This window comes from Cetorhinus maximus, chromosome 19, assembly GCF_964194155.1.
Source record: "Cetorhinus maximus chromosome 19, sCetMax3.hap1.1, whole genome shotgun sequence".
Taxonomy (NCBI): Eukaryota; Metazoa; Chordata; class Chondrichthyes; order Lamniformes; family Cetorhinidae; genus Cetorhinus; species Cetorhinus maximus.
The window spans coordinates 41,507,820-41,531,088 of NC_135897.1; the positions used below are offsets into that span (position 1 = coordinate 41,507,820).

Below are 23,269 nucleotides of genomic sequence, written 5' to 3' on the forward strand. Positions count from 1 at the left end.
GCTGTGGGCCTGGAGTCACATGTAGGCCAGAGCAGGTAAGGAAGACAGATTTCCTTCCCTAAAGTACATAGTGAACCAGATGGGTTTTTACAATAATCGACAATGATTCCAGATTTTTACTGAATTCAAATTCTGCCATCTGCCATGGCGGGTCCCCAGAGCATTACACTGGGTCTCTGGATAACTAGTCCAGGGACAATGCCACTACACCATCACCTCACCCTGGAAAAATTTGTAGGATAAAGGAATCATGACAGCTGCCCAGGAACTGGGTACAGACATGCAAGATATGCTTCCTGTGGTCACAGACCAGCTGGGCATTCATTAAGTGGAAACATTTCCTGTTGAGGAATCTGGCTGGCCTGTCTGTTGGTGCCTTGATGGCTATGTGAGTTGATGGCCCCCTGACCTGAGGAATCCATCGATGGTGGCAAAGACCAATGCCCTCTGTGCCTGCGCTGAACTAATTGTTTCAAAATGGATGTAGTCTCCCGCCCTCTGGAATAGGGCATCTGTGACCTGCCTGATAGCATGATGAGCTGCGAACTGTGAAATGTCTCCCAGGTCTGCCGCTGATCCCTGGAATCACCTGGTTGCATAACATTCAGTGCCATGGTGAACTTGACAGTTGCAAGTGGGGGACTACCAAGGGGGTCGTGATGCATCAGGTCATTGTGGACCAGAGCACAAATATCTAGACCAACTTCCTGGATAGGCACAGTCTCTCATTGTACTGGCACTCTGTCATTTGCAGGTAGCTGTCTCTTGGCCGGTGCTCCCGATGTCTTGGGTAGCATTGCCTTCCTCTTGCAGCCTCTTGCTGTGTTTCTCTGGTCTCCTCCTGACCAATAAGACACATCTACAGAAGCTATTCCTCATTACTCTTCCCAGTGTCAGGGCAGTCTGCTCCATTTTAAGTCTGTCAGCTGGCATTCATTTGTTCACCAGGGCTTCGTCTGCCAACCTCTGCTGCTCAAGTAATGCCAGCAGCCTCACCTCCCTGTCAAGAATGCTACCACTCACTGTTCACAAATGCAAGCCCCTCAGCTCCTCTGTGCCACTGATTGAGCAGATGTGCAATATTCTCCACTTCACAAGAATGTTGACCTGTGTTTCCATCCGCATTCATGGCTCTTGACTGTGCTCACAACCTGTGCTGCACCCTGACATGGCCCAGATGCTGCTTTTTTCCCTGCCTCCCAATTGAATATTTAAAACTGCTTCTCTGGAGTCTTTTAATGAGCTTATCAACAAGTTCAACAATCACTTAATTGGAGGAGTGCAGGTTCAAGGTGTCAGCTGTGGCTCAGTTCATAGCACCCTTGCCTTTGAATCAGAGGGTTGTGGGTTCATGTCCCACTCCTGGAAACCAAGAACTGTGATTGTACTTAGAAAGAGTTGCAATCTGTGACTGTTGATAACTTGAAAGAGTTTCCTGAATCACCCATCCTGCCCTCCCTTTGAAAATTGCTTCATGTTCCAGAGATATTGGCATCTAATGATGCCTTATGGGAATGCAATATTCAGTGCCTGCCCCTAACTGTGCTTGCCTCCATGGAAAATTGATAAACCAGCCCATCAATCTAGTGAAATGGAAAAATGTTGGTCCTTTTTTGCTTTGGTGGCACTGCTACTCTTTTGTTCATTGTTCAATTATGGCATTTATGGTCATGTTTAAACACTGCTTTCTTTGTGCATTCTGATCATGAATAGGCCCGCATGGTTTTGGAAGGTGGCCATATAGACAGAGAATCATAGAGCAGCTACAGCACAGAAGGAGGTCATTTGGCCTGTTTTGTCCATCTGGTTACTGCATATCTGTACTGAGCACCATAATATTTATGTTGAAACTCTCAATGTGGCATCCCTCACAGAAAGTTGATGGGTGTGTTGCAGAACCCCATGAGTCCTATCATAATGATAGTGAACTTTTGAACATCACAGTTGCATATTCTGTACACATATAAACTTTTCTTTATATGAAAAAATCTTCTAACAATGCAAAGAAAAGTGGATTTTATTATGGTGTCTGACATGGGATTGTTATTTCTTTTATCTCTTGTTTCCATGAACTGTTAAAATATTGACTCATCTTTTTCAGCTGCAAGAATGTTTAGCCTTCCATGGCACACAAAGCTCCTTCTGTTGTTCCTCTTCATAGCACAACTAGTGGCAAAAAGTACACCACCACCAAAAGCTGAATTTAAGAAAGGTGAAGTTTTTACAGGAGATCCATTTCCAACCTCGACAGTACCTGCAGAAGAACTTGCTACTGATAATTCAGGTCTTTCATCTGAAAGTTCCACACTGAAGTCAACATCTCTCCGTTTATTTGACACCTTCCCAACTGTGCCTCCTTTTGAAGATAATGGAAATTTTACTATTGATTCCGATGAGTTCCTTTTTAACTGCTGTGACTGCTGCCCTTCTGTACCAGGACAAAAGGGTGAACAGGGAGAGCCTGGAAAAGCAGGTAAAGTTGACACAATAGTTGAATTGTACAATAAACCCTGTACTTCCTTGTTAGAGCCTGTATGTAGTATGGTCACTATCATCAGCTCCCGAAAAAGTTGTTGAAGCTATATGAAGGAACAATCTGAAAACACATGGAGCAATAATGTAAGCCTTGTGGCTAATCGCACTGCATTGCTTTGGTCACCAGTGTTCCAAATCATGGGGCTCTCAGGTTTGCATAAGCATTCAGTGCACAGTGTTCTTGATAACACAGCCAGCATGCAGCTGCTTATTGTATTATGGTCTTTAATTTAATCAACATTTTTTTTGAACGGTGGTCCAGCTACAGCACACGCATGGACTATGTAATGCAAGGGAAATCTGCTCCAGATTTCTGGAACATAGTTTCTTGGGATTGATTTGGTGCCAGAAGCTGCCTTTTTATTTCTCTGCAGCTATTTTTATAGTTCTTTGCCACTCTCCTGTTGACAAGTCAATATGTGTAACTTTATGAATGCTTTGGAACAATTCAGCTTACATGTTGCTTCTACACTTTGGACCCTGGCTGCCTCTGCGCCTTCCTGGGCATTTTGCAAATTTTAAACAATTTTTCTTTAAGGGCGACCATTTGGCCTTTTTATGAATTGCTGATACAAGATAACAAAATCTTCACCTTTATGAAACTCCCAATTCTTCATGCACTGAGTGCCAACTGTGTCAAATATATATTTGTATTGATGAGGTCAGCAGAAAGCAATGCAGATGTGCAGGATGTCTAAAGAAGTGGTCCCAGCACTATTGTACCCAGGCTGTACTATTAGCCCCCTAAAGCACTACTAAATATTCCATTCACATTTACTATTAGGTTTATAATGGGACAATATTCTACATTTATATCTGATCAAGTCCAATTTTCTCAGCTTATGTCCATGGTTTCATTCGGCAACTTCTTTTAGTGCAAAATAAAAGATGAGAACGTTTAATCAATATTTTTAGGAACTTCAAAGTACAACTGGGGATACAAATCTATTTCTAAAATTGATTGATTTTTTTTATGCTCTTAGTGATGGTGCTTTTCCCATTTTTGCCAGCCATTGCCAAGCACTCCAAAGAAAGGTAAAGCACAAGTTATGTGTTATTATTTATGCTCCTCAATTTCAGAACAGCATCATCTACTGCATTGAGAGTTTTCCCACCTCGACATTGCCCAGCTTTGTGATCTCTTTCAGTGCCTGCAATGTAACACAGCACTCAATTACAAAAAAAAACTGGAAATAGTGGTCTGACATGAACTGAACAGCACAGTCACTGCAATGCAACTGCAATTGTCAACACACTTAAACACCACTGGCAGAGATAACTGAAGAACCAGTTTGCAGTCAATTAAGAGTAATTCCAAATTGCAAATGGCACCTTTGATTTTTTTACAACAATACCATATTAGTGTCCAATATGGAAGAATACCCCAGGAAAATCAAAGCAAGGAGCAAGTGATTGAGCTCCACTTAGGAATGTGTTCTTAAATTTTAGCAAAACAATTTAAATAATTAAAGCCAAAGTAAATATTCAAAATAGGCACATAGAACTATAAACATTGTTAACATTTCTAAAGTTTTAACTTAAATATGTATTGTAACTTAATAATGCTAGATTTTTTCTAATGTGCAGGGAGCAGGATTAGTATCTCATTGGTGTCTCATCCAACACCATCTTTGAATGATCATATTTGTCATTAATTTGTTGCAGTATGGTTTGATAAAATTTCCTGCTTAGTCTGTTTACAGACGAGATAGATACTGAATTTAATCACATGAATTCAACAGTTGTTATTTTTCATCTTTCATAGGGTCTTCAGGTGAAAAAGGGGACCAGGGGATAGCAGGTCTCCCTGGATCCCCAGGACCAGCTGGCATAAAGGGTGCTATCGGAGAGAAAGGTGAGCTGGATAGTAATTCCTTGGTACATGATTTAACCAATTCAAACACAATATAGTTCAAAAACGGAATCAATATTAATGACTATTTACTACTGATAAATAGTAAACAGCATTAGTGCATAAAAAATAGGAACAAGAGTAGGCCATTCGATCCCTCGAGCCTGTTGCTCTATTTAATAAGATCACAGCTGATCCTTGACCTCAACTCCACTTTCTGCCTGATCTCCATATCACTTGATTCCCTTATTGCTTTCAATCTTGAATACACTCAATGACTGAGCCTCCACAACCAACTGGGATAGCGAATTCCAAGGATTCACAATTTCTGAGTGAAGACATTTCTTCTTACCTCCACCTGAAATGGCTCTTCCCCACTATCCTGATTTTGTTAAGGTTATTCTCTCATATTATTGTTGAACTTTGGTTACTTTATTCAAATTACAAAGACAAATTAAATTTTCCAAAAATTGATACTTAATGTATGTTTTAAAATAAGTAATTGTTGCTGTTCAGGGCCAAAAGGAGATCGTGGTCTAGATGGATTTGATGGACTTCCAGGATTTATTGGAAAACCTGGCGAGAAAGGTATGGTAAGGTACATGTTGCTTACACATAACAAGGTTTTTAATGATCCGCTTACAAGGCTAGCTTGTATAGTCTAATATTTGTAATATTTGTAATATTAGCATGCAAAATATCAAATAAGGCCAGTGGCTCTATTTGAGGAATTTTGACTGTAATAGATGGTAGCACAGTAAATCTGTTAAAAGGTTATTTACTACATTTGCCTTATTTATTTATATTTTTCCACTAACAAAATAACATTTTTATGAATAATGCACCATTATAGACTCATAGACATTTACAGCACAGAAGAAGGCCATCCAGCCCATCATGTCTGCACTGGCCAACAAAGATCTGACTACACTAATCCCATTTTCCAGCACTTGGCCCATAGCCCTGGAGACTATGGCAATGCAAGTGAATATCTAAATACTTCTTAAATGTTGCGAGAGTTTCTGTCTCAACTACCCTTCCTGGCAGTTAATTCCAGACTCTCACCACCCTCTGGTTGAAAAAATTTCTCCTCAACTCCCATCTTAGCCTTCTACATCTTACCTTAAATCTGTGCCTCCTGGTTATTGACCCCTCTAATAATGGAAAAAGCGCCTTCATTTCCACCCTATCTATGTCCCTTATAATCTTATACATCTTTATCAGGTCCCTTCTCAACTTTCATTGCTCCATGGAAACAACCCCAATCTTTCCTCATAACTCAGACCCTCCAGCCCAGGCAGCATCCTGGTGAATCTCCTCTGAACCCTCTCCAGTGCAATCACATCCTTCTTATAATGTGGTGACTAGAACTGTATGCAGAACTCCAGTTGTGGCCCAACTAGTGTTTTATACAGTTCCAGCATAACCTCCCTGCTGTTGTATCCTATGCCTCGGCTAATAGAGGCAAGTATCCCATATGCTTTCTTAACCATCTTATCTACCTGCCCTGTTACCTTCGGGGATCTGTGGATATACACAGCAAGGCCCCTCTGATCTTCAGTACTTTCCAGGGTCCTACCATTCATAGTGTAACCCCTTGCCTTGTTAGCCCTCCCCAAGTGCATTACCTCGCACTTTTCCAGGTTGAATTCCACTTGCCACTGCTCTGCCCACCTGTCCAGTCCATTGATATCCTCCTGCAATTTATAGCTATTCTCCTCACTATTTACCACCCTACCAATTTTTGTGTCATCCACGAACTTCTTGATCATACCCCCTACATTTAAACTCAAATCACTTATGTTACACCACAAACAGCAAGGCCCCAGCAAAGAGGTGCTGTGGAACCCCACTGGGAACAGACTTCCAGTCACAGAAACATCCCTCTACCATCACCCTCTGTTTCCTGCCTTTCAGCTAATTTTGGGTTGAATGTGCCACTTTGCCTTGGATCCTATGGGCTCTTACTTTCTTGACCAGTCTGCCATGAGGGACCTTATCAAAAGCCTTGCTTGAAGTCCATGTTGCCCACATCAAATGCATTACCCTCATCAACATTTCTGGTTACCTCCTCAAAATATTCGATTAAATTTGTCAAACACGACCTTCCCTTAACAAATCCATGCTGACTATCCCTGATTAATCCATGTCTCTCCAAGTGTAGATATATTCTGTCCCTCAGAATTCTTTCTAGTAACTTCCCCACCACCGAGGTTAGACTGACTGGCCTGTAATTTCCTGATCTATCCCTTCCTCTCTTTTTTAATAATGGGACAACGTTAGCAGTCCTTCAATCCTCTGGCATCTCACCTGTGGCCAGTGAGGATTTGAAAATTATTGCCAGGGCCCCTAATATCTCCTCCCTTGCCTCCCTCAACAGCCTCTTAATATGAGGATAAACCTCATCTGGGCCTGTGGATTTATCCACTTTTAAGGCCACTAAATCCTCCTCCCTCGCTATGTTAATTTCCTCTAATATTTCACAGTCCTCCACCCTGATGCCTATACCTGCATCGTCCTTTTCCATGGTGAAGACCGAAGCAAAGTATTCATTGAGGACTGTACCCACGTCTTCCAGGTCCACACACAGATTACCTCTGTGGTCCCTAATTGGCCCTACTCTTTCCCTAGTTATTCTCTTGCTCTTTATGTATTTAAAAAAACCCCTTTGGATTTTCCTTTATTCTACCCACCAATGCTTTCTCATGCACTCTCTTAGCTTTCCTAATTTCCTTTTTAAGATCCCCCTGCATTTTTTATACTCCTCTACGGACTCTGCCATATTGAGCCCTCGGTATCTGCCATAAGCTTCTCTTTTTTCCTTAATCCTAACCTTTATGTCCCTTGACATTCGGGGTTCTCTGGACTTTGTCCCCCCCCTTTGTCTTTGTGGGAACATATTTGCCCTATACTCTCGCTATTTCCTCCTTGAATGCCTCCCACTGCTTTGACACAGTTTTATCTGCAAGTAGCTACTCCCAGTCCACTTGGGCCAAATTGCACCTCATCTAATTAAAATTAGCCTTTCCCCAGTTTAGAACTTATATTCCCGGCCCAACCTTATCCCTTTCCAAAACTATCCCAAATCTAATCGAGTTATGGTCACCATCAAAATGCTCCCCTACTGATATGCCTTCCACCTGCCTAGGTTCACTTCTGAATATTAGGTCTAGAACTGTCCCCGCCCTTTCTTGGCTTTCTACGTACCGGCTAAAAAAGTTCCCCTGGATACAACTTAAGAATTTTGCTCCCTTCCTACCGTGCACATTAAAACTATCCCAGTTAGTATTTGGGCAGTTAAAATCCCCTAATATTACTGCCTTATTATTCTTATACTTCTTTGAAATTTTATTACATATTTGATCCTCTATCTCTCCCTGACTGTTTGGGGGCCTGTAGCACACTCCCAACATTGTGTTTGCTCCTTTTGTGTTTTTAACTTTTATCCATATGGCCTCATTTGATAATTATTCCAAGATATCATCCCACCTCACTGCTATAATTGATTCCTTAATCAATATTGTGATTCCCCCTCCTCTTCTATTCCCCTCTCTATCCCTGAATACCCTATAACCAGGAATGTTGAACTGCCAATCCTGCCCTTCTTATAGCTAAGCCATAGCTATGATATCATACTCCCAAGTGTGCCCTCAGCTCGTCTGTCTTATTCCTCAAGCTCCTTGCATTAAAATGTATTCCATTTAGCCTTGCTAAACTCTTTCTTATCTAGCGTTTGTTTCCTCTGCCTTCCAGACTCACTTGTGTTATAACTTCTAATTCCATCTCAGCTTCTCTCCCCTCTGAACTACTTTTCAGGACCCCATCCCCCTGCAATTTAGCTTAAATCCGCCCCTATTCATTAGCCCCTAATCACAAACAAGGTATTCAATTCACAATTGAGCATCTTATAATTTAAAGCTGTCAATAATACAGATGTAAAGTTGTTCACCTGGTGTCTATTTATGTGTGGTTCCATTTTCTGGTATTTCCCTGAAACTGTAAACTCTGCAGGCTGGTTTGTTGTACACTTATCTGATCCAATGGCTGCTAATATAGTTCAATACCTATTGGTGAAGAACTATATGATGAACAGTAGACTTGAAATTTCAGCCCTCAGAGCTTATGCTTCTGGTGATCTTTGTGAAACTCAGTCCTATACCCTGAGTTCCCTGCAAACACCCATCTCAGCTGTGTCCTTGTTTGGCTCTGTTTCTCAACCTCAGCTACTTTTGTGTGCTTGACACACTCTCTTAGATTTCCAAGCTCAACTGATGTCCATAAAGGCCCAAACGGTAGCCTGCTCTCTGTCTCATTCCAGTGCTCACACCCTGAAACTGCCAATGGATTCCTCACACTGGAATTGTGCCTCACTTTTCTGCATTCATCCTTCTTGATAATCTCTCTGATTCCTGTACAACATATTCTTCCAGCAAATATATTAAATCTTGCACTTTCTTAGTTATTAAGTTTTCTACACTCACTCATTGGTTGATTCTACTTTCTGAATATAATTGCTATGCTTAGTTGCTTACTCTTCTGACCTCACTTCTGCTGCTCCCCTTACAGTTTCTGCATTCACTTTTCTTGTTTTCTGTATCTGTTCCTTTTCTTTGAATACTTTCCTGTGATACACAATACACACCAGCTGACTCTGCTACTGCCTAGCTGATTCCATGAACAGATTATTCTCGGCCCTGCTTTTATTTAAGAAGATGCACCCCAGCTGTTCCTGCTGCCTTCTATATTCTATTTCGGTTATCCAGCTTGGGAGTGCTACCAGAAATTAATTAATCCCTGGTACTTAAAATGTCAAGTTACTGTTTTCTTTGTATGCCTGTATTGTTTTCTATATTTTTCACAGCCTCCTGGATTACTCATGTGCCTGGCATTTGTGCAAGCCACTTGCTTTAGCTTAATACTGTGTCTCACCTCACATGCAGTATTGACAATGGTTGCTTGACTGTAAACGTGGAAGCTTTGCTTTTTAGGGATTTGCATTGGTATTGTATTGTACCAAATACCACCTTGAATAACTCGCTGATCTGGTGCACTGACAGGGGTCTGGGTAACTTGCCACTGCCATTGTATACTTACCCTCCCATGTGGGCACCTGATAGAGGTGAGAATTTCATTAGGAGCTGGTTGAATTTATTTATTACATCAGACAATAGGTCTACCCATCACATCACTTGGAGACAATTGGGCTGGATTTTCAGTCCGGGATCGAGAACCCGAAGTCAGAACAGTTCCGTGTTCTAACCACGTCTGCCCAGATCTTTAAAGCAGTACTTCCAAAATTATTTTTCTAATGTAACCCCATTTTAATGTTTGAAAATTGGCTTGACCCCTGATACCAACAAAAACAGAACAGCAGCATAGCAACAGTCAGTACTTAATTAGTAAAATTCACACATTAAAGATAAAAATACAATACATTGTATACGTATGAAAATCTGAGTTTTTGAAACTATCTTGTGAAAATGTTATTTTATGTACTCACTGGCCTAATGAGACACAGGGGCATGTATGTTGTGACACATTCTCTCAAAATCTGGCAATGTGGTTGATATTTCGATGTGACATCCAAGGTTGATCGATGTCGAGATTTGATGCAGGCAAGCGTACTAAATCTAGATTCACACAAATACGAGCTAGCAAATGGAACCATCACTTTCAATGCGTGTAGTGCAATGTCAGGACAGTTAGTCTTCACAGTGAGTCAGAATTCTGTCAGAGAAGCTCTAGAAATTGTTTTTATGTAAAAATCGATTCTGAAATTTCAATAGGGTTCAGCTGCAGGCAAATCCAGGTCTTCAAGCTGACATTGAAAGGGGTTTTGGACCCAGTTGAACTTGTCACATCCAAATAGAGGAAAAAGGATGCAAAGTGCGCCCCCAGGTGGCTAAAATGATTGGTCATCACATGAGTGGGACACTGCACTTTCATTGTCAAACAGAACTTCGAAAATTCGGGGAAAGACTTAGAGTTCAACTTCAGCATATTACTCTTCCAAAATGCAATGTTCTTCATGAATGCTGAAATTTGATCACCCATTTGAAGAATGTTTGTGTTCTTTCTTTGCATATTTGCATTCAGTTCATTTAATTTCCCAGATATGTCCATGACATAAATAAGGTGGCAAATCTGGGTTTGGACACAGAGAAAATCAATGAATGCTGTTTGTTTGCAGTCCATTGCAAATGTAAGCAGATGATCCCTCAGCTCAAAAACCATACAGCAGTACCCTTCCTCTTGACAGCCAGTGGACCTCAGTATGAAACAACAATACATCATGATCAGACCCCATGTCTTCACACAGTTTTGCAAACAGACGTGTATGAACTGGGGGATGTTTAGTGAGTTCACAATTGATGTGACTTGCTGCAATACTTTGCCTTGGGCAGAATATTGCAGTCGGCGTGTGGGGGTGGGCCTGACACGCCGATGTGTCAAATGGCGCGGGATGACATCGGGCGTGTGTCCTAATGTCATCGCGCATCATTTTGATATTGTGTTTGGCAGGCGCGTGCTGGAGACGACTAAGCGCCCGCTGAACTGTCAACGGCCTATTAAAGCCATTAAGAAAGCAATTTACCCTGTTAACAATGCTGCCCATCCAACCTTAAGGTTGGCGGGCAGGCGGAGAGCCCAAGTGATCTTCACATTTTCCAGGAAACCTCATCCACGGGAGGGATGAGGTTTCCTGAAGTTTTTATAAAATTAATAAATAAATTTTGTCAACTTCACAAACATGTCCCAGCTCATGTGACACTGTCACATGAGGGGACATGTTTAAATAATTTTTTACTTTATTTTTCAAAGACTTTTATTATCCACTTAATCTCCCTGAGGCATCTCCGTGCCTCTCTGTGCGAAAGAGCGAAGGCCCTGAATCTCCCTCCTCCCCTTGCCAACACAGGTAGCGCTGAGCGCTACCGGCTGCGCATTACGTTGGGCGGGCCTTAATTGGTGTAAAATGGTGACGTGCAGTCGATTGCGGGCGGCGATCGGCTCTGTGCCCCACCCGCCCACTCCTGCCCAGCCCACCCGCCATAGATAAGATTCTACCCCTTGCTCTGTGCTCAGTTCTTTAGTTCCCTGTGAATCATGCAGTGAGTCAAAACAGCAGATGGAGCAACGCTCTTCACCAAGGCACACAGGCCTGATCTGTGCCCTGCTCATAGCTGCAGCATTATCTTCCAATCCTGATCTCAACCTGCTTTTAAAATTCAGCCCAATATTGGCAACACTAATACTGGCAGGATGGCTTCAGCAGGATAGCTGGATGCATCGTCTTTACAGTATCTTGTTCTTGACTTTTACTCCATTTAAGTGTCAAATAAATCCTCAACGATGTTTCAGGTTTCATGCGTAAGATGCATCTCCTCATGGCTTTGGATTCAATCATGTTTGGATTTTGTCTTGATGGTGCTCCATGTACCCCTGTAACACACTGAAGATTCCCTGCACCATCAGGAAGTGGGAGACAGAACAGAGTATCTTCAAGAACACTATTCTCCCACATGTAGTGCACAAAAGCCATATGAGTGCATCGCACCCCTCAGTGCTCACATCAACTTGAAGAACAAAAGCAGATGTGCGCTTCAGGCGCTCCACCAGCGTGGGTTCCTCATCAGCTACAATTGCCTCAATTCTTCGCTTGATGATGCTGTTTAAGAGAGGCACAGCTGCAGGTCTATTTGCTTCTGCCTCCCCAAACACTGATTTTACCTGCTACAGTCAATATGCTTAAAATTATGTTTCTGCAATTGTGTGAGGCTTCTTTGCCCCTGCAAACTGATAGCTAGCCTTAAAAAATGCTCTTTGAGCTTGATCAGAGGTGGTGAAGCACCTCTTAAACTGAACTTGTTGCTGCGAAAGTTCCTCTTTTTGACATTGGAAAATTGATTGTGGTTTCCAGACATAATCCTTGTGAATAGTCTCCAAGTGCTGCTTAAGCTGATTTGGCTTCAGGCTTTCACTACACAGCACTTGAGACAACTGAGGCATTTTCGATTTTCTTCGGATTTTACTGAAACACTCACAAACCCACATTCAAGGAAAGTCTCATTGTAATTATGCGCACATTCCTTACCATTTTGTTTTGCATTTGCAATAGTGTCAGAAGGCTCATGCTGGAGGTAGAAGATCTACATTAAAAATTATCCATGGTGTTAGAGCAAGTTGCTGGCAGTTATCAAAATGATTCTCAGTTAAGCTGTTGAGCTGCGGATTAGAGAAGCACTAGGTGAATCAGGGGTTTTAGAACTCTCTACACTTGGGCTCCTTCCTAACCCCATCTCACCCCAAACCTCCAACTGCAGCATAATCTGCCTTCCCCATTTGCTGGCCTCGCAATTGGGATTCCCGTTGATTGATGTGACCCTGTCATGCAAGGGGTCACTTGGAGGCAGTCTCCCCTCCCCTTGTCGTGAACAATGGCCAGAAAAAAAAATCAGGTCTGCGATGGGGCCTCAGAGCTGATCCCAATCGTGACCCCAATTTCTTGCTCCATGACCCAACTGGGGGTCACGACCCATGGCTTATGAAAACCTGCTTCACATGGTCAGGCCAATTTAGTAGCAGAGAGGGAGCTTGTGGATTGCAGCTGGGCTCTGGAGGCTGGAGGGCCTATAGGATGCTCTCCAGCATTGACACATTGGCAATCCCACTAGCCGATTTGGGGGGCTGCTGATTCCTGATGGAGAGAGAGAGAGGACAACTTAACATGGAGCTGCCCTTGGAAGCAAAGGTTTCGTATATAGAAATGCTACTGCCGCCTGGTCATGAATTTTGAGGTGCAACCCCTCCACGGCATGGCCAATTGCCATGCAGGTGGGGGCACAGGATGAAGTGCCCCTCCCCCTTTCCTGACCTGAGCCTTGCATGGTTTCCATGTCCTGATCCAGGTCGCTATTTTTTGCCCGCATTGCCAACTGGAGATCCCAGTTGGCACGGGTAATGGGGCCTATCAGCTCTAATTTCCCTCAATTTGCTACCGGCTGCTTGCAGGTGGTTAGCCGTTCCAAACCACACCTGGTCCCTTCAAAAAAGGCTCAGGATTGTATGCCGATCCGGAACACTTCCTGCAGCAAAAAAATGTGGCCCTGTCCTTCGATCCCAACCCCAACCTGCATTTAAGATTCAGCCCAATGTTAGGACCAGCAGCACTGGCTTCAGCGGGATAGCTGGATGCATCATCTTTCTAGTATCCTGTTCTTGACTTTTACTTGATGGGGTGTTAAATAAATCCTCAGTGATGCTTTCGGTTTCATGCATGAGACTAGACTCCTCATGGTTTTGGATTCAATATTAAAGAAAACATTAATCACAGCTGGTGGGGTTGCATTTAATAAAACTTAAGAGCAGCTTAATAATTTTGATGTATTAGTTTTTCAGTAAAGAGGAGTGAAAACACCACTTCTAGATCTTCAAACATCATATACAACACCTGCTTTAGATTCTAACACTACATAGGTTCAAACTATTTTATTTATGTAAGGATGTATTCCTTAATGATTTATATGAATAATGATGCATTTCAGAAGATGTATGTGTAATAATGATGTTCTTGGTAGAATAAGTGACCTTTTTGGCTTCCACATAGGTATTTAAACAATTAACTACAATTATTTAACTTCATTAATCTGCACAGGGTAGTATATTTAGGGATTGCCTGCATGCAGCAGGACCTGGACATAATTCCAGGCTTGGCCTAATAAGCAATAAATAACATTCGTGCCACACAAGTGCCTTGCAATGATGATCTCCAACAAGAGAGAGTTTAATCACCTCTCCAGGACATTTAATGACATTAATTGAATTCCCACCCTCGACATCTTGGGGGTCACCACTGACCAGACACTTTACTGGACTGGCTGTATGACTACTGTGGTTACAAGAGCATATCAACAGCTGGGTATCCTGTGATAAGTGACTCACCTCCTGACTCCCCAAAGCCTGTCCACCATCTACTAGGCACAAGTCAAAAGTGTGATGGAATTTCCCCCACTTGCCTAGTTGAGTGCCGCTTCAACAACATTCAAGAATCTCAACACCATCCAAGACAAAAGAGCCCACTTGATTAACACCCTATCCATCACCTTAAACATTCCCTCCCTCCACTGCCAGTGTGTTCCAGTTACATGATATACTGCAGCAACCCACTAAATCTTCTTTAGCGGCACTCTTCAATCCCGCAACCGCTTACCATCTAGAATAGCGATGAGCAAATTTTTTGTGCACATCCGGGTATGAAAGCTGTATGGGAGCACTTATGGAGCATCCGTAAATGCGCAAGAAATGAACCCTTATAATAATGAGAATTTTTTGTACAAATAAACATAAAACCTTTATTATTATGATAACTATACCATCATAAGGATGCATTACATACAATAATGAAACCAAATGTATCCTCTTTTTCACACCCTCCTGGCTTAATGTGAACTTTGCAGTTGGTCACCCCTCTTTATAATGACATCAAAGTCCAGGGTCACTCTTTTTGTCACCACAGATGCTGCCTGACCTGCTGATTACTTCCAGCATTTTCTGTTTTTATTTCAAATTTCCAGTATCTGCAGTATTTTGCTTTTGCCTTGTCAATATAAATGCAGCTTTACTATTATCTACAGTATGGTGTTGCAAAACCAAGGGAAAAACAGTAAGAGGAAGAAAATGTGGAGAGACCAAAAGGCAGTCCCCACACCTTGTGGGGAGTACACTGATCTGTATCCTCTCTCTACCTCTCATTCCTGGAGCTGTGATTTAATAACCTCATAGCACATTCTAAAAGAGATGCTACAAAATGTATCTGTAATCTATTCCACACCTGTTGGGGAACACATTCCTAATTTTCAATTTTCTCAAAACATAAGATCCTAATCTAAAACTGGACACTCTACAATTTCTATTAGATTCATCGTCCTTCTTCTAAAAATGCACACCTTAACTGTACCTCTGGCAGAAACGAAGATGCTTTTTCAACTCTAATTTTCAGAAGTGCGTAAGCAAACCAATTATTGAGATGTCCACCTCAAAGTGTTAAACTGAGATTGCTTGTGAAGATCTTCAGACACTGCAGCATTTATGTTTCAATCCTTTAATCTCCGGCCCACCAGCAGAATTATAGATCAAGTTTTTGCTGGGCCTACAAATCTGCTACCTTCTAGTTCATTTGCCAATTATGTTAAATCTGTCTTCCCAATCCTTTTGCCACCAGAAAGATTTTCACCTTATTTACCTAATGAATAGCCTTCATGATTTTTAAATCCCCTCCATTAAATTTACCCTTAACTTTCTCTGTGCTAAGGAGAACAACATAGCTTTCCTGATCACCCCACTTCACCGATGTCATGGACAAAATGTGTTTGCTTTCTTACTGCCCATAATCGGTACGTTTTGTATGGAATGAAGTGTGATTTTTCTTACCCTTGGAGTGTGTATTCCAATTAAATAATTCAGCAACAAGTTTTCATGAGTTTAAAATAAAGAAGATTATTCATTCTCACACACTTATCCCAAATTAATGCAGCATCATCCACTCGGTCTCACGCAGGTGTACATGCGCGCACATACACACACACACACAAAAATTGATACAGATAAAGATGGTGCACTTTTACAGATCACAGTTAATTCAGTCTCTGATTTATGATTTCCATTTCCCACATGGCAGGCCTATGGTTTCATTACTGGGTTTGATAATTTAAAGTTGAAATGAGGACCTTGTAAAGTGAATGATTCACAGTAGGTTGTGAGGTTTCTTGCAGTTTACTGTTTAGGAGGTTGGTTCTCAGGCGAATGTTGAAACTGGAACAGGTTAAGTACTTAGACTGCTTGGTGACTTGCGGTTTGTTTCAGAGTCTGGTTCTCAGATTGGCTGAGGATTGATGGCTCTGAAAAGGCAAAGATAGCACACCTTTCTCTGCAGTTGTTGTTTTGTTGGTGTTCTTCTATAGTCTGCCCTGGCCTCTACTGGTATTGGGATAATAAAGGATCTCAATATCAGAAGGCAGCTTCGATCACATGGTCAATGGCCATTGTCTACCCAGGGTAGTTTAAAGCTAAAAGGCAATTCATATAAAATAGGACATAGATGGGGGTCTTTCACACTTAACTTGTGGATAACTGGTTTCATCAGCTTTCCTTTGTTGAATTGCAAACCTGGATACATAGATTCTAGGAGCTCACTGGCTCTGTGTTTTGAGTTAACACCGAACAACAGCAGGCGTAAATTCCACAGTTAACATTTGTCTTTGTATGTCCATTCCAGATATTCAATTCAGAACTTCCCGGAAACTTGATAGGCTGTGTTGAATAAGAGAAGGTCACCTGACCCCTTGGCAGCCATCTTAATAGTTCAGTGGTGTCCATTTTAAATAAGTAAGATAGTTCCAGAAGCTTCCATACAAGCTCAGTCCATGTGAAAAGTTATGAATATGACATACCTTTACTGAGTATGACACTGAAGTTTCACATCCCTGGTACCATGATAAATATGGCTATAGGAATTTACAATGTAAAAAGTTGACAGCACATACATACAGTTCCAAGATTATTAAACAGACTATAAATACATAACCATTCTAGTGTGTGAAGACATTCCTCAGTGTATTACTATGCTAATACAGGCCTGAAGGTCCCAGATTCAAATCCTGGACTGTCAGCACCCATGGCACCAGACCTCAGCAAGAATCAGAACCTTCAGTGAGGGAATGAGAAAAATGAGGAAATAAAACTATATGAGTTGCCTTGACTTTTCATAAAGTGTATTGAAACCTAAGTGAAAAATAAGTTGGAGTTTTAAAATTACCGTGCATATACTTGCAAAACCAAAAAAGCAAGTCAAAACTGCAGTAATCTAATAAGCAATTTTGAATGCACACTTACCTTGTGCTGCTCTCACTGCTCCTCAGGTGGGATTGACTACATTAAAATGGCAGCCACATGCGCTCCCAAGAAAAGCACAGCTCTGGCATCCAATCATGGGGCAACTCCAACTAAGTACCTCCTATTGACCTTGAAGTACTTCCTTCGGATCTCTCCAGAATCTGCATTTTATTTTCACTGTACTCCTGATGTGCATTGGCCAGATGCCAGGAGCAGTTGCTCATGCGCACTTGGCTTGCACTGTGCCCGCCGTGTACCTCGCGTGCTTTCCTTTGTGCAGCTGTCAGTCAGGTTAGAAGCTTTCATGGGCCGTGGTTTGCTGGGGTCTGATCTAGAAGCATAAGGGCAACAGGTCATGTGAACACCACCACTTGCAAGTTTCCCTCCAAGTCATACACCATTTGAAAAAATGATTTGGAAATATATCAGTTTCTGCATTGTTGCTGGGTCGAAATCCTGGAACTTCCTACCTAATGCCACTATGGGTATACCAACACCACATGGACTGCAGTGGTTTTGAGTGGGAGGCGCACCACCACCTTCTCAAGGGCTATTAAGGAGGAACTATAAATGGTTTCTAGTGACGGCACACCCTATGAAGAAATTTTAAAAATGACTGGTCAGAAATATGCTTAACTTCTGTTGTGCTTTTTTTTCAGGTGAGCAAGGAGCAAAAGGCGATAAAGGGAACATTGGTTTTCCAGGATTTAAAGGAGATAAAGGAGATAAGGGAGGTCCCTGTGAAAATGGCACCAAAGGAGAAAAAGGGGAGCAGGGAGCTGTTGGCAAAATGGGGTTAACAGGAGAAAAAGGTGAGAAAGGTGAGAAAGGAGATGTAGGAGAAAAAGGAGAATGTGGGGACACCGGGGAGAAGGGTGATCATGGAGATTCAGGGAAAGAAGGTGACGAAGGAGAAAAAGGGGAGCCAGGGAATGATGGCATTAATGGAAATGATGGATTGATTGGTGAAAAGGGAAATGAAGGACAAAAAGGAGAAAAGGGGGACCGAGGACCACTGGGACCAAAAGGATCATTAGGGCCAAAAGGAAGAGATGGCAGCAGAGGCCCTCGTGGGCGAAGGGGTAGTCGAGGACTAAGGGGTTTGCCAGGAAACAAAGGAGAGGATACAAAGGTCATACCATCTGCATTTAGTGTGGGATTGTTGCCGAGTAAGTCCTTTCCTCCAGTTGGTACCCCAATAAAATTTGAAAAAATTTTCTACAATGATCAAAATGCCTACAATCCAGAAACTGGAAAATTCCGCTGCAGTATTGGAGGTGTTTATGTGTTTTCATACCATTTGACTGTGAGAAGTAGACCTATAAGAGTTAGCCTGGTAAAAAATGGTACTCGGACCTTGAAGAGTAGAGATGCAATTTTTGGTCAGGATATAGATCAGGCATCCGGGATGGTTATTCTTAAATTAAAGCCCAATGATGAAATCTGGTTGATGATAACTCGAGACTGGAATGGCATTTTTGCCAGCAATGATGATGACAGTACATTTACAGGATTTCTTTTGTATCCAGAGTAAGCTTCATATATATATTATATATATCTATATATAATAATTCTGTTATTTTGTAACAACCTGGTTCCCTTTTGAGCGTACTGTTGGTTTTAGATCTAGTCCTTGCTAGGTCAATAAATGAAATAGCCAATATTATGAAATAATTATTAAAAATGAATTTAATTTTGTTGATTTTTGTTTAAATACACTTGACATTGTACTGAGTACATCATATTAGTTCATTAAATCAATTGACGATGGCACTTTCTTGGTTTTCTTATTTCAATTTTATATTAAGTTTCCAAAGGGTAACAATGTTTAACAACGTTTAGCTAAACCTTTAATTTTGATCTTTTGATTGGTGTGAAAAAGATGTTAAAATAATAAAATTGTATAATGCTAAAGCTACAATGCTGATGTCTGAAACCATCTAGGCAGATTTCATGGGGGAGTGTTCTGTGGACATGTTTACAATGATAAATGCTTTGTTTCACAATGGCTTTTAACAAATTTAATTTGAAAGAATATGATTAAATGTCTGCCACTAACCATATTAAAGTCTTTTGGTTATTGAAATCCTTATTCTTACTGTATTTCTCACTGATAGGGCTCTGGGGATAATTTTCAACATACAGCAAAAGCATTGTTGATGTCAGTGGAAAAGAAAATTGAGTAGTTTCTAGAGCAGGCACCTCATACACAACATCAGTTTATGCTATGAAGGTGAATTTATACAAAACAAGCCCTAAACTTCTTTGTAAAGTTTTATATAACAGTGAATTTGCAGTTTATATGGTAGAAAACACCAGAAGCTAACTGCCAAAATCACCCAAGCTAAAATGCAGAGTTGCAGCAGATGGATGATAGTTGCCTGAGACAGGAAATACATCTATTTCTTATGAAAAGCATGTAACAATACATGTAATGCCACAGTGATGAGATTTTCCAAAGTGCAGGACATTATTGAGGGGCCTGCATGTGACCTTACAAGCTCCTAACTCAATGCTGCTCCCTCCATGAAGAGAAGTAGGTTCTACTCCTAGAATTTATACCTGGTCCCTGATAATAGTAGAACATGCATGTTAATACTTGTTTCTCTGCCAATTGCCAAGACTCCCTCAGGGGAGGTGATGGTCTTGTGCTATTGTTGCTGGACTAGTATTCCAGAGACCCACGGTAATTCTCTGGGGATCTGGGTTTGAATCCTGCCACAGCAGATGGTGGAATTTGAATCTGATAAAAACCTGGAATTATAAGTCTAATGATGACCATGAAACCATTGTTGATTGTTGTAAAAACCCATCTGATCACTAATGTCCTTTAGGGAAGGAAATCTGCTATTTTTACCTGGTCTGGCCTACATATGACTCACAGCAATGTGGTTGATTCTTAAATGCCCCCTGAACTAGGGAAACTAGGGATAAATAATAAAAGCTGGCCTGGCCAGTGATGCCCACATCCAATGGGTAAAAATAAACTTACTTACTTTATGGTAATCCATGCTACCATCATTATTTCAAGAACCAAGTAGACTAGATAAATGATCGCTGGTAAACTAAGGCTATCCACTACAGCTATGACTATTTACCCTAATGGGAGATCCAAGGACAATTTCCAATGAGCAATATATTTATCTGATTCTTTCCTGAGATGTGGACCTTGTTTACAAGGCTAGCATTTGCTGTTCATCCCTAATTGCCCTTGAGAATGTGGTGGTGAGCCATGTTCTTGACTGCTAAAGCCAATCTAGAGCACTGGATTTAGACCCAGTGACAGTGAAGAAATGAAGATATATTCCCAAGTCAGGATAGTGTATGACTTGGAGGAGAACTTGCAATAAATAGCATTCCCATGCATCTGCTGCCCTTGTCCTTCTGGACAGTAGAAGTTGCAGGTTTGGAATGTGCTTTTGAAGGAGGCTTAGTGGGTTGCTGCAGTGCATTTTGTATAGGGAACACACTGTTGCCACTATGCGTTGGTAGTGTATGTGCTGAGCAAGCAGACTGCTTTGTTCGGGATTATGTTGAGCTTCTTGAGTGTTGTTGGAGCTGCACTCAACCAGGAAAATTAGAGAATTCCATCATAGTCCTGACTTCTGCCTTGTAGATGGTGGACAGGCTTTGGGGAGTCAGGAGGTGAGTTATACATCACAGAATTCCCAATCTCTGACCTGCTTTTGTAGCTACAGTATTTATATGACTAGTCCAGTTAAGTTTCAGGTCAACATCCAGGAAGTTGATAATGGGGGATTCAGCGAGGGTAATGCCATTGAATGACAAGGGGCAATGGTTAGATTCTCTCTTGTTGGAGATGCCTGGTACTTGTGCAGTGCAAATTTTACTTGCCAATTATCAAACCTGTGTGGCTGCATATGAACATGGACTGCTTCGGTACCTGAAGAGTTGCAAATGGTACAAAACATTGTCCAATCATCAGCGAACATTCCCACTTCTGACCTTATGCTAGAGGAAAAGTAATTGATAACACAGCTGAAGATGGTTGGGCTAGGACACTACCCAGAGGAACTCCTGCAGTGATGTCCTGGAGCTGAGATGATTGGCCTCCAACAACCACAACCACCTTCCTTTGTGCTAGGTATGACTCCAACTAGTGGAGAGCTTTCCCCCTGATTCCCTTGACTTCAATTTTGTTGGGCTTCTTGATATCACACTGGGTCAGATGCTGCCCCAACGGCAAGGGCAGTCACTGTTACCTTGCCTTTGGCATTCAGCTCTTTTGTCCACGTTTGAGCCAAAGTTGTAACGAGGTCAGAAGCTGAGTGGCCCTGCTGGAAACCAAACTAAACATTAGTGAGCAGGTCATTAGGAACATAGAAAATAGAATCAGGAATAGGCCATTCAACCCCTTTAGCCTGCTCTGCCATTCAACCGGATCATGATTGGTTGGAAGATGGCTGATCTTCTACTTCAATGCCATTTTCCTGCACAATCCCCATATCTCTTGATATTTTTAATATCCAGAAACCTATTGATCTATGTCTTGAATATTCTCAATGACTGAGCCCTCATAGTCCTGTGGGGTGGAGAATTCCAAAGATTCACCACTGTCCGAGTGAAGAAATTCCTCTTGATCTCAATCCTAAATAGCTTCTTGCTTATTCTGACATGGCGTCCCCTGGTTCTAGAACCCCCCAGCCAGGGAAAACATCCTTCCTGCATCTAACCTATTCAGCGTGTAAGAACTTTGTATGTTTCAATGGGATCTCTCCTCATTCTTCTAAATTCTATAGAGTACAGGCCCAGTCTCCTCAATCTCTCTTCATAGGACAATCCTACCATTTCAGCGATCAGCCTTTCTTGCACTCCCTCTATGGCAAGTATATCCTTCCTTAGGCAAGGAGACCAAAACTGTGCACAATACTCCAGTAATAGTTTTACCAAGGCCCTATATGATTGCAGCAAGACATCTTTATTCCCGTACTCCAATCCTCTTACAATTAAAGCCAACGTACCATTTGTCTTCCGAATTGCTTGCTGCACCTGTGTGCTAACTTTCAGTGGCTTATGAACAAGGATACCCAGGTCCCTTTGGACATCAACACTTCGCAATCTCTCATCATTTAAGAAATACTCTGCAGGCCAGAACTTCCAAGGAGTGGCAATCACAGGTTGCTACTCCGCTCCTTTTTTATTACGCTAGAATACAGCTGCACATTTTGAGCCCGACCTTCCAACTTGGGCCAGGTGAGAAATGCGTAGTGCAATGGTTCCTGAGGCCTTGTATTGAGGGCAGCAAAGTCGGACAAAAGGAAGCTGCGTCCCTTTTATACGACACTAGCTGATGTAAAGCAGGTAAGTTTAAAGGTCCAACCACTTTGAGTAGCTAGGGAGAAGGCAAGTGTGTAAGGTAAATGGGTAGGGTGGGAATGGGGGGCTGGTGGGGGGGGGGTTGGCAGATGGTTGGTCAGGATTCGGTCTGGTGCTCCATCAGGTGGGGGAGTCGGTTGGGAGGTTTGGTGGGGCTGTCAGTAGGAGTGTTGATTGGGAGGGTAGTCGGAGGGTTGGGAGCATAGTGGGTGGGTAGTTGGGTGGGGAGGGTAGTCAGTGAGGCAGGAAGGATAGTTGGGGGGGTGTCAGAGGGGTCCAGTGGGGGGATTGGGATATAGTCGTGGGGTCAGGAGGGTAGTTAGGAGGGTCCCATGGAAAGTTGGGATGGGACTGTACTCTAGTTACCCAGTAGTTAGGAGTGGTTTTAATTCTTCAAACCTCTCCTGGGTAACTATTCTAGTAGTACAGTCGGAACCATCTGAAGTCTCCAATTAAATCGGAATATCGGATGGTTCCCAGTGCAGGGCAATTGCCCATCGAAAGTTTGAACTCCTTGGTAATTCCCATATAGTCCTTGTGTGGAAGCTTCTGGAGGATTCCCCCTCACATCTTCTGGGATACCTCCTGGGTACAACCTCCCCCCTCACCCCCAGAGATAGGGTATGGGCCTGAAATTCTGTTTTTCCTACCAAA

The 23,269-nt window shown here is 42.1% G+C and overlaps 1 protein-coding gene across 1 annotated transcript; it reads left to right on the top strand.

Annotated features, from left to right (window-relative positions):
- The first annotated feature begins 1,931 nt into the window (after positions 1–1,931).
- Positions 1,932–19,323, top strand: otol1b (otolin 1b). The gene is made up of 4 exons (XM_078564532.1): positions 1,932–2,473; positions 4,301–4,390; positions 4,904–4,975; positions 17,938–19,323. The coding sequence occupies exons 1-4, from the start codon at positions 2,110–2,112 to the stop codon at positions 18,810–18,812; spliced, it is 1,401 nt and encodes a 466-aa protein (XP_078420658.1). The 5' UTR covers positions 1,932–2,109; the 3' UTR covers positions 18,813–19,323.
- Positions 19,324–23,269: the final 3,946 nt, after the last annotated feature.